Source organism: Podarcis bocagei (assembly GCF_964188305.1).
Source record: "Podarcis bocagei genome assembly, chromosome: 5".
NCBI classification, from domain to species: Eukaryota; Metazoa; Chordata; class Lepidosauria; order Squamata; family Lacertidae; genus Podarcis; species Podarcis bocagei.
The window spans coordinates 94,970,157-94,995,824 of NC_138129.1; the positions used below are offsets into that span (position 1 = coordinate 94,970,157).

The 25,668-nt window shown below is 46.3% G+C and overlaps 1 protein-coding gene across 1 annotated transcript in view; it reads right to left on the minus strand.

Annotated features, from left to right (window-relative positions):
- Positions 1–25,668, minus strand: part of CACNA1E (calcium voltage-gated channel subunit alpha1 E) — a 497,143-nt gene that overhangs the window by 348,570 nt on the left and 122,905 nt on the right. Inside the window, 1 exon segment of the mRNA XM_081194559.1 lies at positions 2,809–3,075. Within this exon segment, the coding sequence (XP_081050685.1) occupies positions 2,809–3,075 (267 nt within the window).

Here is a 25,668-nt window from a genome sequence, read left to right on the forward strand (position 1 = left end):
GTATTTTGTTTTCTGGTCATGAAAAAGTGGCCGGTGCTGAAAAATGTGTGTTGTCAAAAATGAAGAGAAAGCATGCCATTGTGCTATAAAGAATGGCCATCTACCTTCCTAGCATAGGTGCCAACTGCCTGGGGCACTGGGGGCCCGAACACCCACAAAATTCCCCAAGAAAGGACCGGGCACCCACAAATATGGGTGCAAGAGCCAAGCTGGCACTCCTGCTTCCTATAAAAGTCAGTGTCTGGATTTGACCACACACTAGATTCACACCTGAGGATAAGCAAGAGACAAATGCCAGGGTGGGGCTATGAAGGTGAAGGAGCAGACAGAAGCAGGATCAGTTCTCAGTAGTTCCCGCTGAGTTCTATAGAGAGGAAACAGGGGGCGAGCTGAAACACTGTGGAGAGAGGACAAGCCTTGCTCCAAATGTTGCAATTAGTCCCATCCCAGAAATGTCTCCAAATGCATCCCTTTTACTTTCTCCTTGATGTGGATAGCCTGTGAAGGAACACTTACACTTAGGGGAACAGTTACAGTGGAGGTAGAACCTGCCTTTCATGTTGGATGCTGGGTGGTTTAGTCTCTACGACCAGGAGGATGCAACATGTCTCTGTGAGCCTAGTGAACGGGGATGCTTATTCTATGCAGACCCTCCTTCCACGCAAAAACACACCCTCAGCCAAACAGAGAGAGAAATCCAATGAACCAACCACTCTTGGAGAGGCACAGTTCTGGGCAGGGCTGCCAACAAGAGGCATCCGATGCAGTCCGCACCAAGCTTACGCGAGATCACACACCCCTTCGCTCTGAATATATGCTCGTTTGGCAAAATCGGTAACTCGAAATAGAATTCTCGCTGCATATATTGACATACTCTGAAATGGCGAGACCTAGCCGTTGAATATTCTTTAACCAACCTCACGAGAACAGCAGCAAAGGTAGATAAAAGAGTGTTAAGTGTCGCAACAGCCTTTGCCAACCTGGTGCCCAGGCCTGCGGCTGATGGGAGTTGTAGTGCAAAAATCTGGAGGGCACTAGGTGGGCAAAGGCCTCATTAAGAAATCTAGAGTGTGTGTGTGTGTGTGTGTGTGAGAGAGAGAGAGAGAGAGAGAGAGAGAGAGAGAGAGAGAGAGAGAGATCTGGGAGCTGTCCTTAGTACTGAATGGAGAGGGCTGGAGGTCTCTGGGCTACCTTCTGCAGTGTTTATTGCAACCTCAGTGTTGCTTAGGCTGCTCAGTTCAATGAGACAAAGGCACGATCCCCTCGACAGCGGGGGGCAGCCCCCTCAACTGGCAGCATGGGTGTGCCAAGTGCAGCGAAAAGAGCTGTTTGGCGGAATAGCTAGAACTAGAAATCAGCAATACAAAAGCCTGGCAGGGAGAAAGGGTGGGCGGCGGGTGGGCTTGAGGCAGTTAAGGCACTTATGCCATGCATCAGTGTCTTGTGCTTTGGAGTCCAAAAGGAGAGGGGGACGGAGGGCTCCAGCTCCAATTAGTTAATGGCAAACTATCAGCGAATGCTGCTGCTGTAAATAGCAAAGGTGTGTGTGCAGAGCTCAGTCCGATTTAACTCGCAGTCGGCTTACTCTGGTTCAGGTGCCCTAACCTCAGCCTCCTAACTCTTTGGAGTCCATTCGGTGACAGAAGAGCACATGGCCTCTTCCACCCAGGATGATGTGGTGATGCTGGCAAGCAGAGTGTGAGGCTGGCAATGCCTCACCTGAGCAGCACACCTGTTCCCACAGCCAATTCTATAGGAGTGCTGTTACAAAAGAGTCAGGGTGCAAACGAAGACAGTCTGGCAAGAACCGCATGGCATGTTGGTCATCAATGTGCTGACTTATGGTGAATATAGTGTGTAAAGTGAATTGAGACGAAGGTTTTAAATCAATTATTTACCGCAGAGAAAGAAAAGGATAGGAATTTTGTTTGTTTGTTTATTTTCAAAATTTATAAATCACCCATTTAACCAGTGGGGTTCTACTCTGCTCAAGGGACTGTTTGTGTCAAAAAAAAGAGAGAGGTTGTTCTGCACATATCTCCATTTCAACCAATGGCAGGCAATTCTTACAACCAGGTCAACTTCCATTGGCGCAAAAAAAAAGGATGCATTTCCTTGCCTGATGAAGAATTCTGTGCCATTTGAAAGCTTGCCTACTCCTGCACCGCACCAAAATCAAAGGCATCGCAATGCCCACTTGGCATGTATTTGTTACGAAAAGGCCAAATGTTTTACTGAGGCAGGTAGTGAAGCACCCTGATTAAGTCCCAGGGAACCCTTCCATTTCTTGAGAAAATTGAGAACCTTGGCTTTTGCATGTGGAACTAACGATTAAATATGAACTCAAGTTCCCCTTTGCTCAGTCATTATTTTGCCATCAGAACATGCCCCTAGATGCGCGAGAACTTGTAGTCTTTAGAGTTGGCTGGATCCTATTGCATTCTATTCCAGATCTCTTCAGCCAACAAGCTGGGCTGTGGCCGTCTCAAAAGAGCCAAGCCAGTCTGTCCTCTGCAGCCCAGCCCAGTGCAAACTGCTGGAGCAAGGTGAAGAGGAATAGAGGTTGCCCAAGCAGCAAGGCTAGAATTGCAAGCATGCCTAGGTAGGCTAGGGGGAATGGGAAGGAAGAGAGGTGGGACATGCATGTGGTTTGGTCTCACGCTCTCTCGGTGTGGTCCTCCAACTACATAATGGAATGGGAGACGGAAGCTTACCTTTGCCCACAGTTGCTGGCTCAGCAGGTACCAGTCACGGGAAGACATTGGGGAGGGGAATCAGATGGAAAAGGGACACAGGGGAAAAGGATATGGCCAGTCGATCAGCTTCTTGGCATATTTCCTGACAATGTTGTCTTCCCCAAAAATGAAGAGAGATCTGTTGACTGTGAAGCAGTTCTGACGGACGGGTATAGGGTTGTACAGTGCCATAGTCCTGGCCCGTTGGGCTTTGGTTTGCTTGTACGCTACCGGGGTCCCCCCCGAAGGGGCAGGGGCTCCCTGGCGGTTCCTGTTCTGCTCGGCAGCTCCATCTCCGGATCCCAGCCTGCCAGCCATCGCCTCTCCAAAGCGAGCCATCCTGGAAGGAAAAGAGAGAGGTGATCCGATCAGGGCCCCCTCCTTTCCACAAAATAGCAAGCAGCAGTAAAGGTGTGTGTGAGCGGGGGGGGGGTGGGGTTTGGCGTTCCCACCAGAGCACCTCCTTCTCTCTCTCTCTCTTGGTGATGCTTTTAAAACCCCGCGTTCAACGACTCCTCCATTCCTCTGGAAGCAACGTTCAGCAGAGAGGCATGCGATCCTTTTAACACGAAACACAAGGCGTTGCAAAAAGAATAATGATAAAAATCACCCCAACCCAAATCGGCCAACCCAGCAAGCAAAAAGAGCCATGGTGTAATTTGCAGGAAATGTTCAGGTTTCTCCTAAAAGGAAGCAGGTGGTTGCTGTTGCTTTTGCTAGGGAGGCGAGCTCAGATTCTGCCTCTTTTTACGTGGAGCTCTCTGCACCGAGGCTTTAAATCAGACCCGTCCTCCTCTTCCTCCTCCTGGCTTTGTTTAGAGGCAACAAAAAAGAAAAGAAAAGAGGGGGGATTTCCCCCCCCCCACTCCACCTCCTTGCTTGGACCTCCGCGAAGGATCCAGTCCAGAGGAACTCGGGGTGCTTGTCAAAATCAGACAGCAAAGGGGCTGCGATTCAGGCTCTCCCATCTGCCCATCAGGAAGGGGAGGGGAAACTGCAATTGGGCGAGAGCCTATGAGAAGAGGTGGAGAAACAGGTTGCAACCCACTCCAGCCTAGTTAGGGAGCGAAGTGTTTAACTTCCTCGCAATCGGCTCCATCTTTCTCCTCCTAAAGAGAAAGATCATCTCATTTTCTTTTTCCACGGAGAGAGAGAGAGAGAGAGAGAGAGAGAGAGAGAGAGAGAGAGTGTAGGAGGGGAGCCCGCATATCCCCCTCCTCCATATGTACCTCTCCCAAGAGAATTAATCACATTTGTGTTGCGGAGCTGGGGCGGGTAGAGGAGTGCTAACAATGGGTTTGACTAAGCTTTTCATGCCCGCAAGCTTTAGGAATGGTTGGTTTTCCTCTCTCTCTCTCTCTCTCTCTCTCTCTCTCTCTCTCACTGTCTCACACACACAGAGAGAGAGAGAGAGAGGGGGGGGGGTTGCTTCTGTTGAGCAACCAAATTAGTTCTTCCAACGGAGGGTGAGAAAGGAGGGGTCTACGAGTGAACAAAGACATCACCTCGGAGTCCCTGGGTAGCAGCGGAAGATTGCTGAGCAGCAAGAAAACGCAGACTGACAAGAGTTTTTCTTCTCAGCTGGTCGCTTGAGGAGGCTGGAGTTGGCTCCCCTGTTCCTTATCTGAAAAATCCCAAGCTCCTTACCCAGCTCAAGAGGAAGGTGGGTTAAGAACTGGGATTCCAAGAGCATCTCCCCTCCGCACCCACAAACTTTGAAACACCCCAGATCTTCCCTCCAGGCTTCCCTGGAGATTGTCCTTAATGGGCTGGTTTTCACCACTATCCCCTCCCAAGACGGGTTTGGTGCCCCCCTCCCCACTCTCTCACACGAGGAACAACATATGGATAAGGAACTTCGGGTTTTAACAGCTCTGTGCATCTCTGGTCAACTCTTCTATTGTATTTAGGGAAGTGGTGGCTGAAATGGAGGAGCGAAACTGACATGGGACAGAGGCATTCCTTCTGAAAATGACAATTCGGTGTTTACAGCCAAGATGCCCTTCTGGTCCCTAAACCATCCCTTCTCCAGAGATACTCCTGCTTCCTTCCAAAAGGGCACTTTGGTATTTTAACTTGGAGTGGAGTGAACTTTCATTTGGGCTATACTTGTGAATTTTAATGGTTGATTATTGCCTGGGCTCGTGCTTGGTATTTGAACCTTGGCGAAGTTCTTATCTGTTTGTAATTGCCTTTTATGTTGCGCGTCTAAATGCTGAGTTCTTCCTTGAGCAAGGTGGAGAAGGTTGCCTATAAATGTCATCAAGAAGCATGTAAATATACCCAGAACTGGCAGAACGGAAAACCTGGATCTCTGTACAAAGGGGTCAGCCAAGAAACAGCCTCTGTTGGCATCTTAGAGCCTCTCACTGCAGCCATCATTTGCTCACCGAAACACTCAGCCAGTCCCAAAGATTTGAAGGATCTTGGGATAAGGCAGGATTTGGGAATGTAGCTGAATGACATTTGACAGCTAACACAGGGCTGGACCCTGAGAGGTCATCTAACTCAACCCACTTCCTGTCTTATAACAATATTGTGTTTCCATGCATAATGTAAATCTTTGTGAGAATGCTGGTTGAAAGGTAAAGGTAAAGGGACCCCTGACCATTAGGTCCAGTCGCGGCCAACTCTGGGGTTGCGGCGCTCGTCTCGCTTTATTGGCCGAGGGAGCCGGCGTACAGCTTCCGGGTCATGTGGCCAGCATGACTAAGCCGCTTCTGGCAAACCAGAGCAGCGCACGGAAACACCGTTTACCTTCCCGCCGGGGAAGGTATTTATCTACTTGCACTTTGACGTGCTTTTGAACTGCTAGGTTGGCAGGAGCAGGGACCGAGCAACGAGAGCTCACCCCGTCGCAGGGATTCAAACCGTCGACCTTCTGATCGGCAAGCCCTAGGCTCTGTGGTTCAACCCATAGTGCCAGAGGGTTATAAATCTGTAAGTAAACTATAAAAACAAAATGAGCAAACTAGTGCTAAATCTCCAAGATGATAAAAGATGTGAGGGTTCAGAGTCAATGGGTGATTTTAGACCATAGACTTAATGATCTTAAAATCATGGTGGGGAGAAGTCTATGTGTTTTGAAGCACACAACAAACATTTCTCACTTCCCTCCCACTGCTGTTCCGTGCATCCCAACTGCTTCTATGTATGTTGGGGGGGGGGGCAAATCAATAACAGCTTGCCAATCTTGTGTTGTTGGTTTTTAAGAAATGAAAGAATTCATGGAGTATTTGCATTCCCCCTCCCCCCCTCCATTTTCTGCACAAACACAAGCTTCTGAATGTTTTAAGGGTGGCCCCACGGGGAGCTCATTGCAGCAGCCAACCCACCAGTTGACTGCAGCAATACAAAACATGTCACTTTGCCTGACACTCCCAAAAGGCACACTTTCACAACTTGCCACAGTGGGAAATAAGGGGAGGGGGGTACTGGGAGAAAAAGATGGTGTGCCATTTTGTTAATCTAGAACTGTGATCTATGGGCTCTCTCAAGTGACTCAGTTCCCTTTAAGTCTGTAACGCCTTCCGTCCCAGAACTCTTCCATAGAATCACCTCTCTCTCTTTTATCATGCTCACCCTAATCACCTTGTCCATGAAACCTTTGGCTCAGCCGATTAATACTCACTACTCTAATTTAATTAGAGTTAAGCCTGAAGGCTAGTTCACAGCCTGCAGCAAGGATCCCCATAATAGTTTGTTCTCTACATACAAATAAAACTCCACACATTTTTTTAAAAAATAAAACTAGATGTCATGGAGAAGATCTGTAGTTGAGCCTTCTCCCTGGCATGCTAGATTTCTACCTGCTGGGATTCTACCACCACCCTCCTCTCCCCCTGGCCCAAGGATGTGTTGCGTCCTAGCTGCAGGCTGAAGTGGAGCAATCCAGGAACAGTTGTGCAATGGCATCTGGTGTGTGAGCTAGACGCAAAGTTTGTATACTCACGCTTGTTCGCTTTCATCCCTTTATACCCTGTGTCCCTGCACATTTATATTGTAAGCTCCTGGGAGGCAGGGACCTCTGTGTTTAAATTATGTTGCACACACCATGCACACGTATGACACTTTTAAAAAAAATACTAAGCAAACCACCCTTCTTTGGCAGAAGTGTCAGATCCACTCGGAGTATTGTGGAATAATAATAATAATTATAATAATAATAATTTATTATTTGTACCCCACCCATCTGGCTGGGTTTCCCCAACCACTCTGGGCGGCTTCCATAGAAACCAAAAAAACACTAAAATATCATACATTAAAAACTTTCCTGAACAGGGCTGCCTTAAGATGTCTTCTGAATATCAGGTAGTTGTTTATCGTTTTGACATCTGATGGGAGGGCGTTCCACAGGGCGGGCGCCACTACCGAAAAGGCCCTCTGCCTGGTTCCCTGTAGCTTTGCTTCTCGCAATGAGGGAACCGCCAGAAGGCCCTTGGCGCTGGACCTCAGCGTCCGGGCAGAACGATGGGGGTGGAGACACTCCTTCAGGTATACTGGGCCAAGGCCGTTTAGGGCTTTAAAGGTCAACACCAGCACTTTGAATTGTGCTCGGAAACGTACTGGGAGCCAATGTAGGTCTTTCAAGACCGGTGTTATGTGGTCTCGGCAGCGGCCCCAGTCAGCAGTCTAGCTGCCGCATTCTGGATTAGCTGTAGTTTCCGAGTCACCTTCAAAGGAAGCCCCACGTAGAGCGCATTGCAGTAGTCCAAGCGGGAGATAACTAGAGCATGCACCACTCTGGCGAGACAGTCCACGGGCAGGTAGGGTCTCAGCCTGCGTACCAGGTGGAGCTGGTAGACAGCTGCCCTGGATACAAAATTGACCTGCGCCTCCATGGACAGCTGTGAGTCCAAAATGACTCCCAGGCTGCGCACCTGGTCCTTCAGGGGCACAGTTACCCCATTCAAGACCAGGGAATCCTCCACACCAGCCCGTCTCCTGTCCCCCAAAAACAGTACTTCTGTCTTGTCAGGATTCAACTTCAATCCATTAGCCGCCATCCATCCTCCAACCCCTCCAGGCACTCACACAGGACCTTCACCGCCTTCACTGGTTCTGATTTGAAATCACTTTGCAATCCAAAGTGGAAATGGCTGTGCAGACCGTCATTTGGAGGAAGCAATGGGCTTTTGACCGCATCTTGTGTCTCTCAGGGTGCTTTCACACAGCGCAGTTTTAATTGGCACTCGTGATGAATGCAAAGGTTCTCTTGGTTTCCTGAAAATGCCTCATTTCTGCAGGCTACCTGCCTGCTTAATAGCAATTTCTCCTGAACATAATTGGGGCGGGGGGAGTTGGGGGGGGGTTACAAGCAGCAATAATTTTACAGGTGACTGAATGAAGTCTGCAAGCTTAGTCCATTCTTCCTTCCTAAATGTCCTCTAAAAGAACTCTTAGCAATGTTTTGACACTTTCAAAAAAAAGAGAGAAAAAAACACCATTACAACTGGAGTTGTATAAATATTTCAAAACTGATTTCTCCTCCCCTTCCCCAGTGCGGCAGAGTGTGCAGTAGCACAGGTATCTTGTAAACCTGCAAACAAACTGTATGTGCATGCAATGCCAGCCTTAGCATTAGGGGGCTCTGGGATGATGATTAAGCAGCAACTGGAAATGGAAGATACCTTCCCTTCTGTGCAGATTCTGCTGCTGCTGCCAAGAGGCTGGGGGGGGGGGGGACTGTAAACTAGGAGTGCAGGACAACTGTTAAGTCAATCAGGTATTGAGGGTTAGAGCTCAGTGAAAAGCAAAGAGTGGCAAGAGTTGATACAGTTGGATCTGGAAAATGGAGTTCAAATCCATGCTCCTTCATGAAACTCACCAGGTGGTCTTGAGCAAATCATTCCGTTCCTATCTAATCTGCGTCACAGGTTTGTTGAGGAGATAAAATGAAAGACCCTCCAAGTATATCTCCGTAGTGTCTTAGAGAAAAGAGGTGAAACAAGGAAGGGAGAAGCTGCAGAGTGCAGTAAGATCAGCACTAGTAACAGGAGGTAAAAATAGGCAAAGGACCTCTGGATGGTTAAGTCCAAGCAAAGGCGACTATGGGGTGTGCTGCTCATCTTGCTTCAGGTTGAGGGAGCCGGTGCTTGCCCACAGACAGCTTTCCGGGTCATGTGGCCAGCGTGACTAAACCACTTCTGGCACAACGGAACACCGTGATGAAAGCCAGAGCGCACGGAAATACTGTTTACCTTCCCACCGCAGTGGTACCTATTTATCTACTCGCACTGGTGTGCTTTCGAACAGCTAGGTTGGCAGGAGCTGGGACAGAGCAACGGGAGCTCATCCCGTGGCAGGGATTTGAACCGGCGACCTTCTGATCGGCAAGCCCAAGAGGCTCAGTGGTTTAGACCACAGCACCACCCACATCCCTTAGCAGCAGGAACATCTGGGTGACTGGAGGAACATCTGAGTGACTGGAAAAGAGGATTTACCATCTTCGCCATTCCCCAGCACTTACATTTGCTGCTGCCAGCCTCCTCTGGAGGAGAGATGAGGACACCAACTAGTCTGTGAGCAATTTAGCCTGGAGGGACCCACCCATCCTGAACTGTGTTTAAGCCAATCTGCTGTGGCAAGACTGTCACTAGTAGCATGGGTTAGCTTTATTTTAATTTTGGACAGATGCTTTTGAATTTTCTCTGTATTATAAGTATGAAGTCTATGCTGTTTCATTGCAAAATTGAAATTAACATATGTGTATTCAATTGTCCCATCTACTAATGGGTTTTGCAACAAAGTGTTTTCTGTTTTCACCAGCTAAGGTTTATTGTGAGCCATGTTAGATACAGTTTACTGGGGGCGGGGGGAGGATGGCATATAAATAAAGAGTGAGGAGTATGAAAATGCTCAAGTGATAAACCAGTGAACAGGAGGATGGATGGATGGATGGGTTAGGTGGAGAAGGTGCAGCTGTACCTGTGTGAGAAGAGTGGGTGGGATGCTAATTTAATGTCTGAAATAAGCCCAAAAAAATAAAACGAAAGGAATTCAGGCCCTTTCTCCTCCTGCATATCTCATCCCTCTGCATATAAATTGAATAAACACATGTTATTTATTATTTAAGTAGTGATATGCCTCTTCCTCACTTTGCAAAGCAGCCTATAACCAAGCAATTGCATCACAAAGCAGCCATGAAAACCAATCCATGCACCCATAAAACAGAAACAGCAAAGAAGGGGGGGGAGGTGAACCAGGAAAATAATCTATTTCATAGAAAGCAATCAAAAGCAGCAATCATAAGTAGCAAAGTGCAAAATATAAGGCAGCAGCAGATTACAGAGCAGATGCTAAAAGCTCTGCTCAATTAAAAACAAAACAAAAAACTATTTTAACCTGCCAACTAACTTCAGCTACTCTAGAAGACTCCTTAAATTATCTAAGGAGAGCATTCCATAAGTGGGATGTCACCACAGAAAAGATTCTCTCCATGGTGGCTACCCAGCTGGTCCTGGAAGGCAAGGTACCCAAAAAGGATCTCTGCTGCAGGACCTCTTAAAGTTTCATGACATATTTTGACATGCCACCCCAGTCTCCACAAGTGTTGCAAGATTCCAGGGTTCCAGGCATGCTCATCCAGACTCCGTACATCCTTTTGAAAAGGAGGCACAGCAAAGACAGTGGTGCCTTTATAACACACTGTTTCTTCTCACATATATGCAGCCTAAGTCCATGATGGTGGGGCTCACAGCATTCACACTCCAAGTGGGTCCTGCTTCTCCCATAGTCACAATCTACAAAAATGCAAACACAAGATGCTGGCTAATAACTGTTAGTGAATATACAGTGGTGCCTCGCAAGACGGAAAACTCGCTAGACGAAAGAGTTTTCCGTTTTGGAGGTGCTTCGCAAAACGAATCTCCTATGGGCTTGCTTCGCAAGACGACAATGTCTTGCGAGTTCCTGCTGGGTTTTTTCCTCCCCCCCCCCTTTTCTAAGCCGCTAAGCCGCTTATCAGCTGATCCGATCAGCAGATAAGCCGCTAAAAGCCGCTAAAAGCCGCTAAAAGCCGCTAATAGCGCTAATCCGCTAATCCTTCAATGGGCTTGCTTCGCAAGACGAAAAAACCGCTAGACGAAGAGAATCACAGAACAGATTATTTCCGTCTTGCGAGGCACCACTGTATAATAGCTTATGATGTCATTAAAAAGATACGAATAAGCCACTTCAAAATGATGTATATATCATTTTATATTTTATATTTTATATTTTATATTTTATATTTTATATTTTATATTTTATATTTTATATTTTATATTTTATATTTTATATTTTATATTTTATATTTTATATTTTATATTTTATTTTATATTTTTATAAAATTTTTATTGGTTTTACAAAATTTTATAAAACAAACAAACACTTAAAAAGACAAACATACACGTATAATTTCATATCATAATTTCATAAACCTCTTTTCTGGGACTTCCCCATACCCCCCCTTTCTGCATCCCAATGTCCATAATTTTATAGCAACTCCCATTTGTTACTTTCCAACCTCTGTCATCTTAGTCATCTCTATATTCTGACCTTATATCACTGTATCCCTTTGTTCCTGAAAACCACAACACTCTAACATTCATTAAGTTTATAATAGTCCTTAAGATAACTTTTAAATTTTCTCCATTCTTCTTCCGCCGTCTCTTTTCCTTGGTCACGGATTCTGCCTGTCAACTCGGCCAATGTCATATAGTCCATCACTTTCATCTGCCATTCTTCCAGAGTGGGTAGATCTTGTGTCTTCCAATACTTTGCGATGAGTATTCTTGCTGCTGTTGTAGCGTACATAAAAAAAATTCTATCCCTCTTTGACACCAATTGGCCGACAATGCCCAAGAGAAAGGCCTCTGGTTTTTTAGGAAAAGTACATTTAAGTACCTTTTTCATTTCATTATAGATCATTTCCCAGAAAGCCTTAATCTTCGGGCATGTCCACCAAAGGTGGTAGAAGGTACCTTCAGTCTCTTTACATTTCCAACATTTGTTATCGGGCAAATGATAAATTTTTGCCAGCTTGACTGGGGTCATGTACCACCTTTTATATTTTATATTTTATATTTTATATTTTATATTTTATATTTTATATTTTATATTTTATATTTTATATTTTATATTTTATATTTTATATTTTATATTTTATATTATTTATACTCCACCCTCCCCGGCCAAGACCAGCCAAGATGTTGTTGTTGTTTAGTTGTTTAGTCATTTAGTCGTGTCCGACTCTTCATGACCCCATGGACCAGAGCACACCAGGCACTTCTGTCTTCCACTGCCTCCCGCAGTTAGCCAAGATACATCTCACAAAATATACGAACAACTACAAGTTGTTATATGCATCAGAGTCAACCAAAGAATCAAACAAATCAATGAGTAGCAAGGAACGCCAAGCCGTCTCTCAAAGGAAGATGTCTCACAAAAGTCTCAAAGGAAGATGTCTCTCTGAAATTTCAAAAGAACAGTATATCCAGAATAGTTCAACTGTTTCAGAATAGAGTGGTACCTCAGGTTACATACGCTTCAGGTTACAGACTCCGCTAACCCAGAAATAGTGCTTCAGGTTAAGAACTTTGCTTCAGGATGAGAACAGAAATCGTGCTCGTGGCGGCATGGCGGCAGCGGGAGGCCCCATTAGCTAAAGTGGTGCTTCAGGTTAAGAACAGTTTCAGGTTAAGAACGGACCTCCGGAACGAATTAAGTACTTAACCCGAGGTACCACTGTAAAGTCTTCATCAACATATAATTATCAATCAAATATTCATACTAGAAGGGATCGTGCTAGTGGATCAGTGCTCACATACACATAGAACAACTTGTAGTTACTCGTATATTTTGTGAGATGTGTTGTAGGATATATACATCATATACAACGGTTATTAGCCAGCATGTTGTGTTTGCATTGTTGTAGATTGTTACACTTTGCAACACAGGGGTTTGTGTTTGTTCTCCCATACTCACAGCAGCCTTGCATTCAAAGAGGCACCAGCCATGTGTCTCTTCCTCTGCCACCATCCCTACCCTAGGCAGTGCCCAGAGTTGTTGGATTATAATGCCAATGCCCACCAGCACGGGGGATGCGGGTGGTGCTGTGGGTTAAACCACAGAGCCTAGGACTTGCCAATCAGAAGGTTGGTGGTTCGAATCCCCATGACGGGGTGAGCTCCCGTTGCTCTGTCCCAGCTCCTGCCAACCTAGCAGTTCGAAAGCATGCCTGTGCAAGTAGATAAATAGGTACCGCTCTGGCAGGAAGGTAAACGGCGTTTCCGTGTGCTGCTCTGGTTAGCCAGAAGCGGCTTAGTCATGCTGGCCACATGACCCAGAAGCTGTATGCCAGCTCCCTCGGCCAACAAGTGAGATGAGCGCTCGCAACTGGACCTAATGGTCAGGGGTTCCTTTACCTTTACCTTACCACCAGCATTGAGGGAAACAGACATGGCAGTCCAGGCTGACAAAGGGTGTGGTTGCAGTCCTCCCAGCTGTTGCTAGTTCTCTGCTACATATATGGCTGGTTGGAAGTATCGACTGATGACTAAATAGAGTGATTTATTCCTTCTGGGTCCAGATGCTGCCGTAAACTAATCAAATGTGGTCTGTAGAGATCTCCCCCCCCCCTTCTTTTCCTCTCTGCCCAGCACATTAAGAATGATGGTGTGGATCCTGCCGCTGCAACTCCTAACATTTATGTTAATTAAGCTTGTAGCATGGCCAGGTGCCAAGTAACGATTGCCACTCCCAGCCAAAGTCTCGTTTCAGCCTGATAGCGTCCCAGTCTCTCTGGCTTGATATGCCAGCAGGCACCAGGCTAGCGTTGCCTCATTCTTTTGAAGTCAGCAAATAAGATTTCTGTGCACCGAGAGCGAATACCGCCTCCCCTGCAACAGACATTTTCTGTTTATTAATCGCAACGGCCTTTGGTCAAGGCGATAACCGACGGTTGCACATCCAAACACAAAAGTTCTTTCTAATAATGGACAATGAATTCATTGCATCCCGCCGTGAAATCTTGCACGTTTTTTCCTTTCCTCCAGTAAACACAGCTACTGTGATTAATGTCGCCTTGTCATTCAACATGTCATTAAACAAGAAGGTTAATTGGGAAGGAGTAGGCACATAGGCTACAATATCCAGAGTCGGCCCAAAATAAATGACTCTGACCTCAAGCTACTAGGAAGAAAACAACGTGTTTGGTTCCTATTCCCCAGTTCACCCAAACTCAATTCATGGGTCGTTGTCTGAAAAAGTGATGTCATGCACACTCCCTACCTTCTCACCCCAATGTTTCTGCCTCATTAGCTCCCTCCTCAGCCTTTTTGCATTGAGTGGGTCTGAAGGGGCCTTCTGATTTGTGTGACTGCACAGAGAATCCGTCACATAACCTGGAGTCCCCAAGAGTGCAGTACTACTATTTGTATGGAGGATACTAGGTGGGTTTGCCCGAATGCATTTAGGTTGCTTCTGGGTGATCTGTTTCTTCAGCATTTATCCCAATTTGGGTGCACAAAGTTTGTGGGCAGCATAGGTATTAGCTGCCTGTTGAGCATTCCTTCTGATTTGTTTGTAGTGGGGTTATAAAGGTAAAGGGACCCCTGATTATTAGGTCCAGTCGTGGCCGACTCTGGGGTTGCGGCACTCATCTTGCTTTATTGGCCGAGGAAGCCAGCGTACAGCTTCCGGGTCATGTGGCCAGCATGTTCTGGCGAACAAATGGGAGGCGGGTAGCACTATGGTCTAAACCACTGAGCCTCTTGGGCTTGCTGATCGGAAGGTCAGCGATTCGAATCCCTGTGACGGGGTGAGCTCCCATTGTTCGGTCCCAGCTCCTGCCCACCTAGCAGTTCGAAAGCACGTCAAAGTGCAAGTAGATAAATAGGTACCACTCCAGTGGGAAGGTAAACGGTATTTCCATGAGCTGTTCTGGTTCGCCAGAAGCAGCTTAGTCATGCTGGCCACATGAGCTGGAAGCTGTCTGCAGACAAACGCTGGCATCCTCAGCCTATAGAGCGAGATGAGCGTGCAACCCCAGAGTCGTCCGCAACTGGAGCTAACAGTCAGGGGTACCTTTACCTTACAATGTCTTGCCAAGCAATTGTTAACCCACACTTTTCAGTACAGCTTCCCATAACTTTCCTTATCACAAGAAGCCTGGCTTTTGCAGGTGGGGAGAGAGTTTGTTGAGCCAAATCAACTTTAACTGCTGATCTGTGATTGAATCCCACCCCAAAATAGCAACTGTATGGACGCTTCCTTGGAAGCCCCCTTTGGACTTCCCCACTCAGTGCAAAAGGGTTAGGGTAGTCAGGGTGGGTCCAGTACGCACAGGAACACTGGTGGCAGGGCAGCACATGTGACCCCATGCTTCCTACTGCTATCTTGCAAAACAACCAGAAGGGCAGAAGATCTCAAAAGCTTACTCACCATATTATGTGCTTTTTGTTTGTCGTAATAAATGTATTGCCCTATGGTGGATTTTGGAACTTTCTTCTTTAATGATGCATATCAATAACGACATCATATTAATAACTAATGTCTGACTCTCTAAAATGAGAGAACAATCTGGTGTTTGGTGTGGAGAGAACAATCTGGCTCTTAATACGACTAAGACCAAGGAATTGGTGGTGGATTACAGGGGAAAAAAGGCGGACATTCAGCCCTTGTATATCAACGGGGAACGGGTGGAGAGGGTGGCGGAATTCAGGTTTTTGGGAGTAGCTATCGATCAGGGCATGACTTGGAGCGCACATACCACCGCTCTGGTGAAGAAGGCCCAGCAGAGAATTTATTACCTCAGACTTTTAAAGAAGAACAATCTGAGTGAGAGACTGCTGGTGTGCTTCTACCGAGGCTCCATAGAGAGCATTCTTACATACTGTATTTGTGCTTGGTTCTCCAGTTGTACAGCTAGGGAGAGGAAGGTGCTCCAGAAGGTCATAACCACAGCCCAAAGGATTATTGGTCATCCTCTCCCATCTTTGGAAGAACTGTACGGTTCCCGTTGTCTTAGGAAGGCAAATAACATCCTGCAGGATTCATCTCACCCGGGACACGGTCTGTTTGCACTACTGCCTTCTGGCAGGAGATATAGAAACATCAAGTCAAAGACAAATAGACTGAAAAACAGTTTCTATCCAAGAGCTGTGGCCTTTTTGAATGCTGTAACTCGATAGTGTGACCTGGGAGTTTGATGGGTGTGGTGTGGGTGTGGCTGGAATGTGGTTTGTTTGGTTGTTGTTGTTGTCTTGCTTTTGATGTTTTAAGGGATGGCATCCAATTTCGTTGCACTTTGTACAATGTTGCACTTGTGTAATGACAATAAAGAATCTATTCTATTCTATTCTATTCTATAACTAATGTCTGACTCTCTAAAATGAGATTCAAATCTGATCAAGCATTAGGCTAATAAAAAAGCATTCGACTAATAAAAAGTGAACATTAATATTAATTATATCCATTACAGCCCCCAAATATGTCATTGACCAGGGTCATTCATTTCCTTTCATCTAAATTACCCACACACACACAATTACCCATACGAACATGCAATATAACCAACATATTAATCCAATCTCCTAAAATATTAAACATATTACAGCAAAAAATCTCCAGTGTTGCAATTTACTTAAACATATATTACACAGTTAAAACTGCAAATCCTACATAATAAATGACATCAGATTTATTTTGCTCATAATTTAACTCAGTCTCATAAATACATGATGCTTCAACTCACATATTTAATGAGTATTGACCCTATATGACTTGTCCTACTAAAAGAAATGGCAAGCAGTGCTATTTCCCAAGCAGAAATTGACAAAGCATTTGAACATATATATCTTCATGGGGAAATATATCAAATTACATTGGGTGCTTCTAAACGGAACTCTCCCCATGCAAGCTGAATCTGAAAGTAGAATGGACTTTTCCCACTTCAGAGGGCATTTTGCATGTACAGCCACACTAATAGGTGTCCCATAGTCATGCAAGGAGGGAGGGAACAATTCACTTGTCCATGCCAAGTGAGGAGTTTGGATCAAGTTTTCAAAATCACTTTTCAAATCTGTACAACACCGCAGCAGCATTATAGATTACTTTAACATTTCATAGAGGAAATTGGGGATTTGAAATCTGCAATTTTATGCAGATGTTCTTGTCATTCGGTAATCCAGATCTGAAGCCCACACAGTGACGTTTCCGTGAAGGAAGATGAGGCTCCACTGTAAATCCAAAATGTCTTGGTTCCTTCCTTCCTGCAACTAAGGTGCCATCTACTGGCTATTTTCAATAGCATCACTGAACGACAGTCAGATCAACCTGCAAAATCCAGTGGCTAGGAAATGTAAGGATCATGCTGGTCAATTGAGAGGTGTATAATAAGTGGTGTCTCTGCCCCAAGAGATTGTTGCTGAACTGCAACCTCCATTAAATTGTTCCCAAGACCAAATTGCTGATGGTCCGGTATCTTAGGAGTCAACCACATCTGGATAGTAGCATGTTGCCTACACCTGCTAAGGTCAGAACAAAGAGACTCAGTTTGCAGGCACACATTATCCAGCCCAATTTGCATAATGTGGGTTGAATAATATGCAACGATGTGAACAAAATCTAGAGAGTCGCAATTTTAGATTGTTCCCTGGATAATTCGCCCAGGCTAATGGAATGTTTCCAATTGCATTTAACATTTCAGGACCATTATTTTTACATTCTTTGTTCCTATCGGTCTCTCGCAGAGACGGCGTTTTCTGACCTTGCTTGAAAAGATTCTCATGAAACTTGCAGGCATGAGATGGCCTTCTTGTGGACCAGCTGTAGCATCTCAGCAGGCCGATGAGGAAAGGCTCGCTTGAGAGTGGCACCGCATCAAAATATCCCTGTGCCAAGAAGAAGGCAGGGTTGGAACAGCGCTGATGGGGAAAGTCTGGTTTGAATTTGTGCATGGCGAGACAATCATCCACAATGGTTAGCACTGGGGGGGGAGATAACGAACGTGTGAAGCAAACATAGTTCAGAGCGCATGGACGGGAAAGCATCAAACTTCAAGAAATGGCCAATTGAGGAGAGACCAGAGAAATCCAAAGCTCAGAAGAGAAATTTCGCCAAACAAATGAAAGCTAGCCGTTACACAGATGAAGCATCTTATCAAAGCGACCATGGCCCTACAAAGTAATAAGCACCTGTCAGATGTTGATAGTGGTTGCTCGTGAGTAACCATGCAGGACTCCAACGTGTCTTTTACAGGTTTTATTGTGCAAACTATTTACAGTGCAGATCTACAAAGTTCATGTCCGTCTTAGTCACTTGCAGAATCCGAGAGTGGCCCCTTCCAGCTTCTCCCCCAACATAAGAACTTTGGCACCCCAAGCCATCCACCTCCCCTCCTTGCGTTTCACCCCTCTGTGCAAGCTGGGCGATGGAAGTGGCGTGCGTCCCTCCTGGCCAGCCCGGTGAGGTGAGGCGCTGGGGCTCTCAGCAGCATCCTCGAGCCCTTTCCTCGCTTGGCTGGCCCCTTCCCTCTCTTCTCCACTGGAGGTGTGGCTTTTCCCACTGCTGGAACTGCTCCTCAGGAGTTTTGGAGGCTCTCTGTATTCCAACGGCCCCCTGCCTCCCTCCCCTGTTCCAATGGCAGTCCCCTGACAGCACCCATATAAACTGCAACAAAATGTTGCAGTGTGGTGTGCTGAGTGTCCCAGACAGACATACATGCCCTCTTCCAGAATACTTCATTTCCAGCTTGCACCCACAGCCACTCAGCATTCTGTGATCAATAAACCTACTCAGTTCACAATGGGCTATTTGGGGTTGTTTTGAAGGAAAAGGAGGGGGTGCCTCTTTAGGGGCCCCCCCCAACACACATATATTTTGTACTTCCACAAACCTTGTTGTTTCCCCAAAGCGGGATGGTACCTCCTTCTGGTTTCTCTGTGACTCTGTTTTGGTTACAAGGCCACAGGCCCTCAACAGCACCTGAATTTGCTATGAGAGGGAGTGATTATTTTCTAAGGAACAGACAAAACCAATATGTAAGAAACCCAAATTTGATTACAGTGGTGCCCCGCAAGACGAATGCCTCGCAAGACGGAAAACTCGCTAGACAAAAGAGTTTTCCATTTTGGAGGTGCTTCGCAAAACGAATCTCCTATGGGCTTGCTTCGCAAGACGAAAATGTATTGCGAGTTCCTGCAGGTTTTTTTTTCCTCCCCCCCCCTTTTTCTAAGCCGCTAAGCCGCTTATCAGCTGATCCGATAAGCTGATAAGCCACTAAAAGCCGCTAATAGCACTAATAGCGCTAATCTAATCCGTCAATGGGCTTGCTTCGCAAGATGAAAAAACCGCTAGACAAAGAGAATCACAGAACGGATTCTTTTCATCTTGCGAGGCACCACTGTAGTTTTACAACAGGAGCGATTGGGTAATTAGTAACTTTGCTGTAAAAGATCAATTCTGTAATGAAAATGGGAGAACATCTTCTCCTTCCCACGAGAAGATCTCAGCTAGACTGGACTAAAGCTTTCATCTAGTCCGGCTTTCTGGACTAGAAGGAAGGATAATCACTAAATAACAGATCCTCTCCTAGTGCCTATTTCCATTCCCACAGCCTGGTATCTCTCAGGTTCAGAATCTGCTGAAAGTTTTAAGTCTTGACGCTATAAAACTTTGGGAGCAGGTGAGTGGGGGAACAATGGCTTGACAACTCAAACTATCTCACTGATTTGAAAATAAGCTACAATGTCCTGAAGGCGACATTTGCAACCAGCTTCCAGAATTAGAATCCAAGACTTGCTGGCATTGCGAACCCCAAGGCGCACTGGCATGCCTGGGCTGAGGAAACATGTTGCTAAGTGCAAAACAGAAGGGAGGCGCAAGCAGCCCAGCATGATGGGAAAGCAGCCCCAAATCCTACCTTTTGTCACACTTTTTTTTTTTAAAGTAACAGTGGGAAAATGTTTCTGAAGATGCATAAGGGCTGACGTCAGCAACACAGCAGGCAAAATGTATTATTGGACCAGCTAATTGTTTCAGAAGTGCAGCGAGCTTGATCTCCTTGAAATTGTCATCAGACATAGGTTTTCCGAGCAATTTAAACAACAGATTTTGTTACACATTCTATTTAAAAAAGAAGAAGTAGACAGAGAGCAGCAAAGCGCAGATGGCTAGCTGCCTGGGGGTCTGCACAGAGAACAAAAAAGAAGCAAGAAAGAACACACTCGGTAGGTTTGACCGTAGTTCAGCTTTCCTGAGACATAAACAACATTTTCCTGGCATTTGTAGATCACACATTTCAGCTGGAAAGGTGTGGGTCAGTTCTCTCTAATCCATCTGTTATGTACTGAGTTGAATAGAATCCAAAATGCAGCAGTCTGGTCCTAGAACAATAGGATTCAGAATGCAGCAGTCTGATTGGTCCTAGAACAATAGGATTCAGAATGCAGCAGCCTGATTGGTCCTAGAACAATAGGCTCCAGAAAGCAGTCTGATTGGTCCACAGGAGCCACCCAATCCAACTCCAGGTGGAAGTGAATCCGCGACCTGATTGGCCTACAGGAGAATCCCTAAATTAGCCAATCACGTGGGGCCCATTGTGTAAATAATGTATATAAAACAGACATTCTGGGGGAACTTCCATTCCTCCTCACCACTATGAGCTGAATAAAGAGCATGAAATCTACTCTCGACTCCGAGTATATTTCACCATCTATGCAAGACACCTGCTGCCATCATCCAAGTAGCAGGTGGAGCTGAAGGGAGACATAATACAGTATGCCCCTTACCCCAATATAAGGTGTTGGCACCATCTTGTTAGAGTCGTGCCCACGGGGCTGGTAACACACACGAGTCCTAAATTGAGCCTCCATGTGGTCAAAATCCTCTGGGTGATTGTGGCAGTCTTCTGTTCCAAAAGCTGGCACAGCTGCCCAGAGAGAACCCTCTTCCAGCCTGCTCAACAGCACCTCTGCCAGCCTCTGCCACCACCCATCTTCTCCTGGCGGCACAAAGGAATGAGGAAGGTGTAATGAAAGGGGAGTGGAAGAAGCTGGGCAATGCAGGAGGCCCAGAAGGCAGGCAACAGAAGTCCTAGCTGTGCTGAAGGCTGGAAGGGGTTTCCCATGGGAAGCGTTGCTGTCAGAACAGGGCTTCTGAACAGGTGGAGTTTCTGCTGAGGGCTCCTAAGGGCAATTAGTCCTTGATCCTACGAAAGCAGTCTGCACACAGCCCCCGAGAGCAGCCTTTGCCAACCTGATGCCCTCCAGATGATTTCGGGACACTGCTCCTGAAAGACCCACGTTGGCTCCCAGTATGTTTCCGAGCACAATTCAAAGTGTTGGTGTTGACCTTTAAAGCCCTAAACGGCCTCGGTCCAGTATACCTGAAGGAGCGTCTCCACCCCATCGTTCTACCCGGACACTGAGGTCCAGCTCCAAGGGCGGTTCCCACACTGTGAGAAGCAAAGCTACAGGGAACCAGGCAGAGGGCCTTCTCGGTAGTGGCACCCGCCCTGTGGAATGCCCTCCCACCAGATGTCAAGGAGGTGAGTAATGAAATATATTTGGGAGACATCTGAAGGCAGCCCTGCATAGGGAAGCTTTTTTAAGGTTTAAGGCTTTACTATGCTTTTATATGGGACCCGGGTGGTGCTGCGGGTTAAACCGCAGAGCTTAGGGCTTGCCGATCAAAAGGTCGTTGGTTCGAATCCCCGTGACGGGGTGAGCTCCCATTGATCGGTCCCTGCTCCTGCCAACCTAGCAGTTTGAAAGCACGTCAAAGTGCAAGTAGATAAATAAATAGCACTCCGGCGGGAAGGCGTTTCCGTGTGCTGCTCTGGTTCACCAAAAGCGGCTTAGTCATGCTGGCCACATGCCCCGGAAGCTGTACGCCAGCTCCCTCGGCCAATAAAACAAGATGAGCGCTGCAACCCCAGAGTCGGCCATGACTGGACCTAATGGTCAGGGCTTCCTTTACTTTACCTTTATGCTTTTATATATGCTGGAAGCTGCCCAGAGTGGGTGAGGCAACCCAGTCAGATGGATGGGGGTACAAATAATAAATTATGATGATGACGGCAATGACTTTCTGACAGTAAGAGCTGTTTGACAGTGGAACGGACTCCCTTGGAAAGTGGTGGCCATTCTTTGGAGGTTTTAAAGCAGAGATTGGATGGCCATCTGTCATGAATGAGATTCCTGCGATGAAGGGGGTTGGACTAGACTCTACGATTTGATGATTCAAATTCAAGTTTTCAACAGAGACCCTGTTTTAAAGAAAGAATTGCAACGGTCCCCAACTGAAATTGCCACCTGCCTCATTCTCACATGAGCCACAACCCAGGCAAAAGAGATTGTTTGCCTCCCTTTGACTCAAAAGGAAAGGTGTTCAAGGCTTCGACAGAGCCCTGCGCAAGAGCAGAGGCATATACAAGGGGATGCGACTGGTGCAGAGCCTCAGGGGTGCCACAACTATCATTTAGAATAGAGCATGAAAGGCAAAGGGAGGGGTGCTGAATTTTGGCATGGCACAGGGCACTGGCCAGGGATAGGGAACCTGAGGCCCTGTTGGGCTGCAACTCCCATCAGTCCCAGGCAGCAGGGCCAAGGGTCAGAGAAGATGGGATCTGCAGCCCCAAAACATCTGAAATCCCCAGCACCCCATCCATGGATTAGACCAAATATGTTAGTCATTGATAATTTAGTAGTAGTAGTAGCAGTACTAGCAGTAGCAGTAGTAGCAGTAGTAGTAGCTACCCAGTGGCGTAGCGTGGGTTGTCAGCACCCGGGGCAAGGCAAGTAATTTGCGCCCCCTAACCCGTGGATTTGCGCCCCCTAACCCGTGGATTTGCGCCCCCTAACCCTAACCCCCAGATCTTGCGCCCGGTGCGGCCGGCCCCCCCTGCACCCCCCACGCTACGCCACTGACCCCACCCATCTGGCTGGGTTTCCCCAGCCACTCTGGGTGGCTTCCAATTAAATAGTAAAATACAATAGTTCTTCAGATATTAAAAGCTTCCCTAAACAGGGCTGCCTTCAGATGTCTTCTAAAAGTCAGATAGTTGTTTTTTCCTTTGACATCTGGTGGCAGGGCATTCCGCAGGGCGGGCGCCACTACCAAGAAGGCCCTCTGCCTGGTTCCCTGTAACTTCACTTCTCGCAATGATGGAACCACCAGAAGGCCCTCAGAGCTGGACCTCAGTGTCCGGGTAGAATAATGAGGGTGGAGATGCTCCTTCAGGTATACTGGGCCAAGGCTGTTTAGGGCTTTGAAGATCAGCACCAACACTTTGAATTGTGCTGGGAGCCAATGTAGGTCTTTCAAGACTGGTGTTATGTGGTCTTTGCGGCCACATTCTGGATTAGTTGGAGTTTCCGGGTCACCTTCAAAGGTAGCCCCACATACAGTGCATTGCAGTAGTCCAAGTGGGAGATAACCAGAGCATGCACCACTCTGGCGAGGCAGTCCGCAGGCAGATAGGGTCTCAGCCTGCGTACCAGATGGAGCTGGTAAACAGCTGCCCTGGACACAGAATTGACGTGCGCCTCCATGGACAGCTGTGAGTCCAAAATGACTCCCAGGCTGCGCACCTGGTCCTTCAGGGGCACAGTTACCCCATTCAGGACCAGGGAGTCTGACTGTGCCATAGCAAGGCCCTCCTTGCCCTATCTGGGCATGCCACGACTTCTGCTGCTGTTGCTGTGCTGCTTGTGGCTCTCATTACACATTTCAATCACTCCTGGCTGGATTCAGCCAGCCTTGCCAACTGTAGGTGAAAAGAAAGTAATGCGATATTCTTTGGTGGACTGATTTCTTCTGTTGAAAGGGCGTATAAAAGCATTATGCTTACACTTAAACCGGCATATCAGAATCTGAAGGACTTCCATATGCCAGCCCCAGCATGTGGTATATACCTAACTCAACACAGCAGATGTCCCAATGGTAACTACGTGGGTGAAATCAAACAGGCCTGAAGTCCTGAGCAAACTCAAACCAGATTTTATTTTGTTGTTTTTTTAAAACACAACAGATTATAGAGATGAACTGCTTGCTAGTCTGTGGGTGAGTCTTTTTTCCCCATCTCCATTTTACTTTTCAAACGACAACTAACGCAGCCATTTTCTCCTATGGACGACGCAGGTATGTTTAGATTCCTATTGAGGTAACATGTGAAAAACTGTGTTGGTCTCCCTAGCAAACAGGGTTCCGAAGGAATCACCAACAGAAACTGCCTCTTATGCAGATTTCAAGGCATATTACATGCACTCTCTCAGTGGCTCAGTCACCTCGCAAGGCAGTCTGATGTTATTACAGGTGGCAGTCTGCATAGAGGTTTGAGTCTTACAGGGCCTTCTCGGTAGTGGCACCCGCCCTGTGGAACACCCTCCCTTCAGATGTCAAGGAGATAAATAGTGATTTAAATAAGATACACTCAAGTTTCTTGAAACGTATCCTCAGACTCCCAAATGCAATCAAGTATGAGACGATGTGTGCAGAATTAGGTATAGACATGAGGGAATAGCACTATAAAATACTGGCTGCGTTGCCATTTTCGCTCCCAACCTTCGAGTCTGCTTTCCGATTTACTTAAGGACTCCTATAAATCCAGATGGCTCCAGCTCATACACAGCAAAATTTGATCTATTGGTATTGACTTGGAATTACTGTATAATTCTGAGTAATACCCCTCCCCACCTTCTCACTATATAGAAGGATCTGGCAACTTCTGTTTCAGTGTATCTGAAGAAGTGTGCTTGCACACGAAAGCTCATACCAAGAACTAACTTAGTTGGTCTTTAAGGTGCTACTGGAAGGAATTTTTTTATTTTGACTATGGCAGACCAACACGGCTACCTATCTGTAACTGTATAATTCTAGTGAGCAATATATGTATCGCAATATCCAAATTAGATTAAGGGATATTGGGGGGGGGGGGACATTGTCAGCTGTAAATAAAATCTGCTCCCCCAAGTTCTATGGTTTGAATACAGCCGATAACAGGATCACTTATATCTCAAAGTTAATCATTGCAGCCCAAAGCAGGACATTTATGTTCACCTGATTTAACGTTTTCCCCCTCAGCTTTTGTTAAGGGCAGATAAACATCCCTAGAAATGATAGACACTGCAGATGTTATTTGAATGTGCCAGACCCCCTAAAACACATTCTTTTCTACTGTCCACTGTACAACCAGCTACACAAACATGTGTTATCCCTCTTTTTGGGCAGTTTAACATCATGGCACAATGAAAATATCAGATTCTACCTGTCTGATATGAACCCGGAGGTAACTGCAAGGATGGCTGAGTTTTTGTCAATAATATCTCTTAGAGTGGTGAATGGCACCGTTTAGTGGGAAGACGCTCCAATGAAAATTTCTGTTACTATATATCTTTTATGGCTGCTTCTTTGTATATATTTTAAAATTTTTGTATATGGATGTTTTAAGACGGTCGATATCTGTAATGCCTAATAAAGGTTTGGAGAAAGAAGAAGAATTGCACAACTTTTAGAAGACATCTGAAGACAGCCCTGTATCGGGAGGTTTTTAATGCTTGATGTGTTTATTACATTTTTAGATATGCTATAAGCTTCCCAGACAGGCTGAGGGAACCCAGCCACAGAGAATCTGCCAGTTCACCCACTCCATTCTACTGGTTCTCAACGTCCTGGACCAAATTCCATGCAGATCTCAATTCAAGATTGCATGGGTGATGGTGATGATGATGTTTGAGAAATCTGCTTTCGTGTGCTCTCAGTTCATTTATCCTAAAAGCAAACTTGAATATCTATGCATTCATAATACTGTGGGCATTCATCTCTTTTCATCTCAGGGTCATACTGCTGCTCAGTGAATTCTTATCTATAGTCAAAGCATTAATGGTTGTATAATTGCGTGACCAGGCGGTGACAGCCCCAGCCCCCAGGGATCATAAGGAAGGAATAAAGA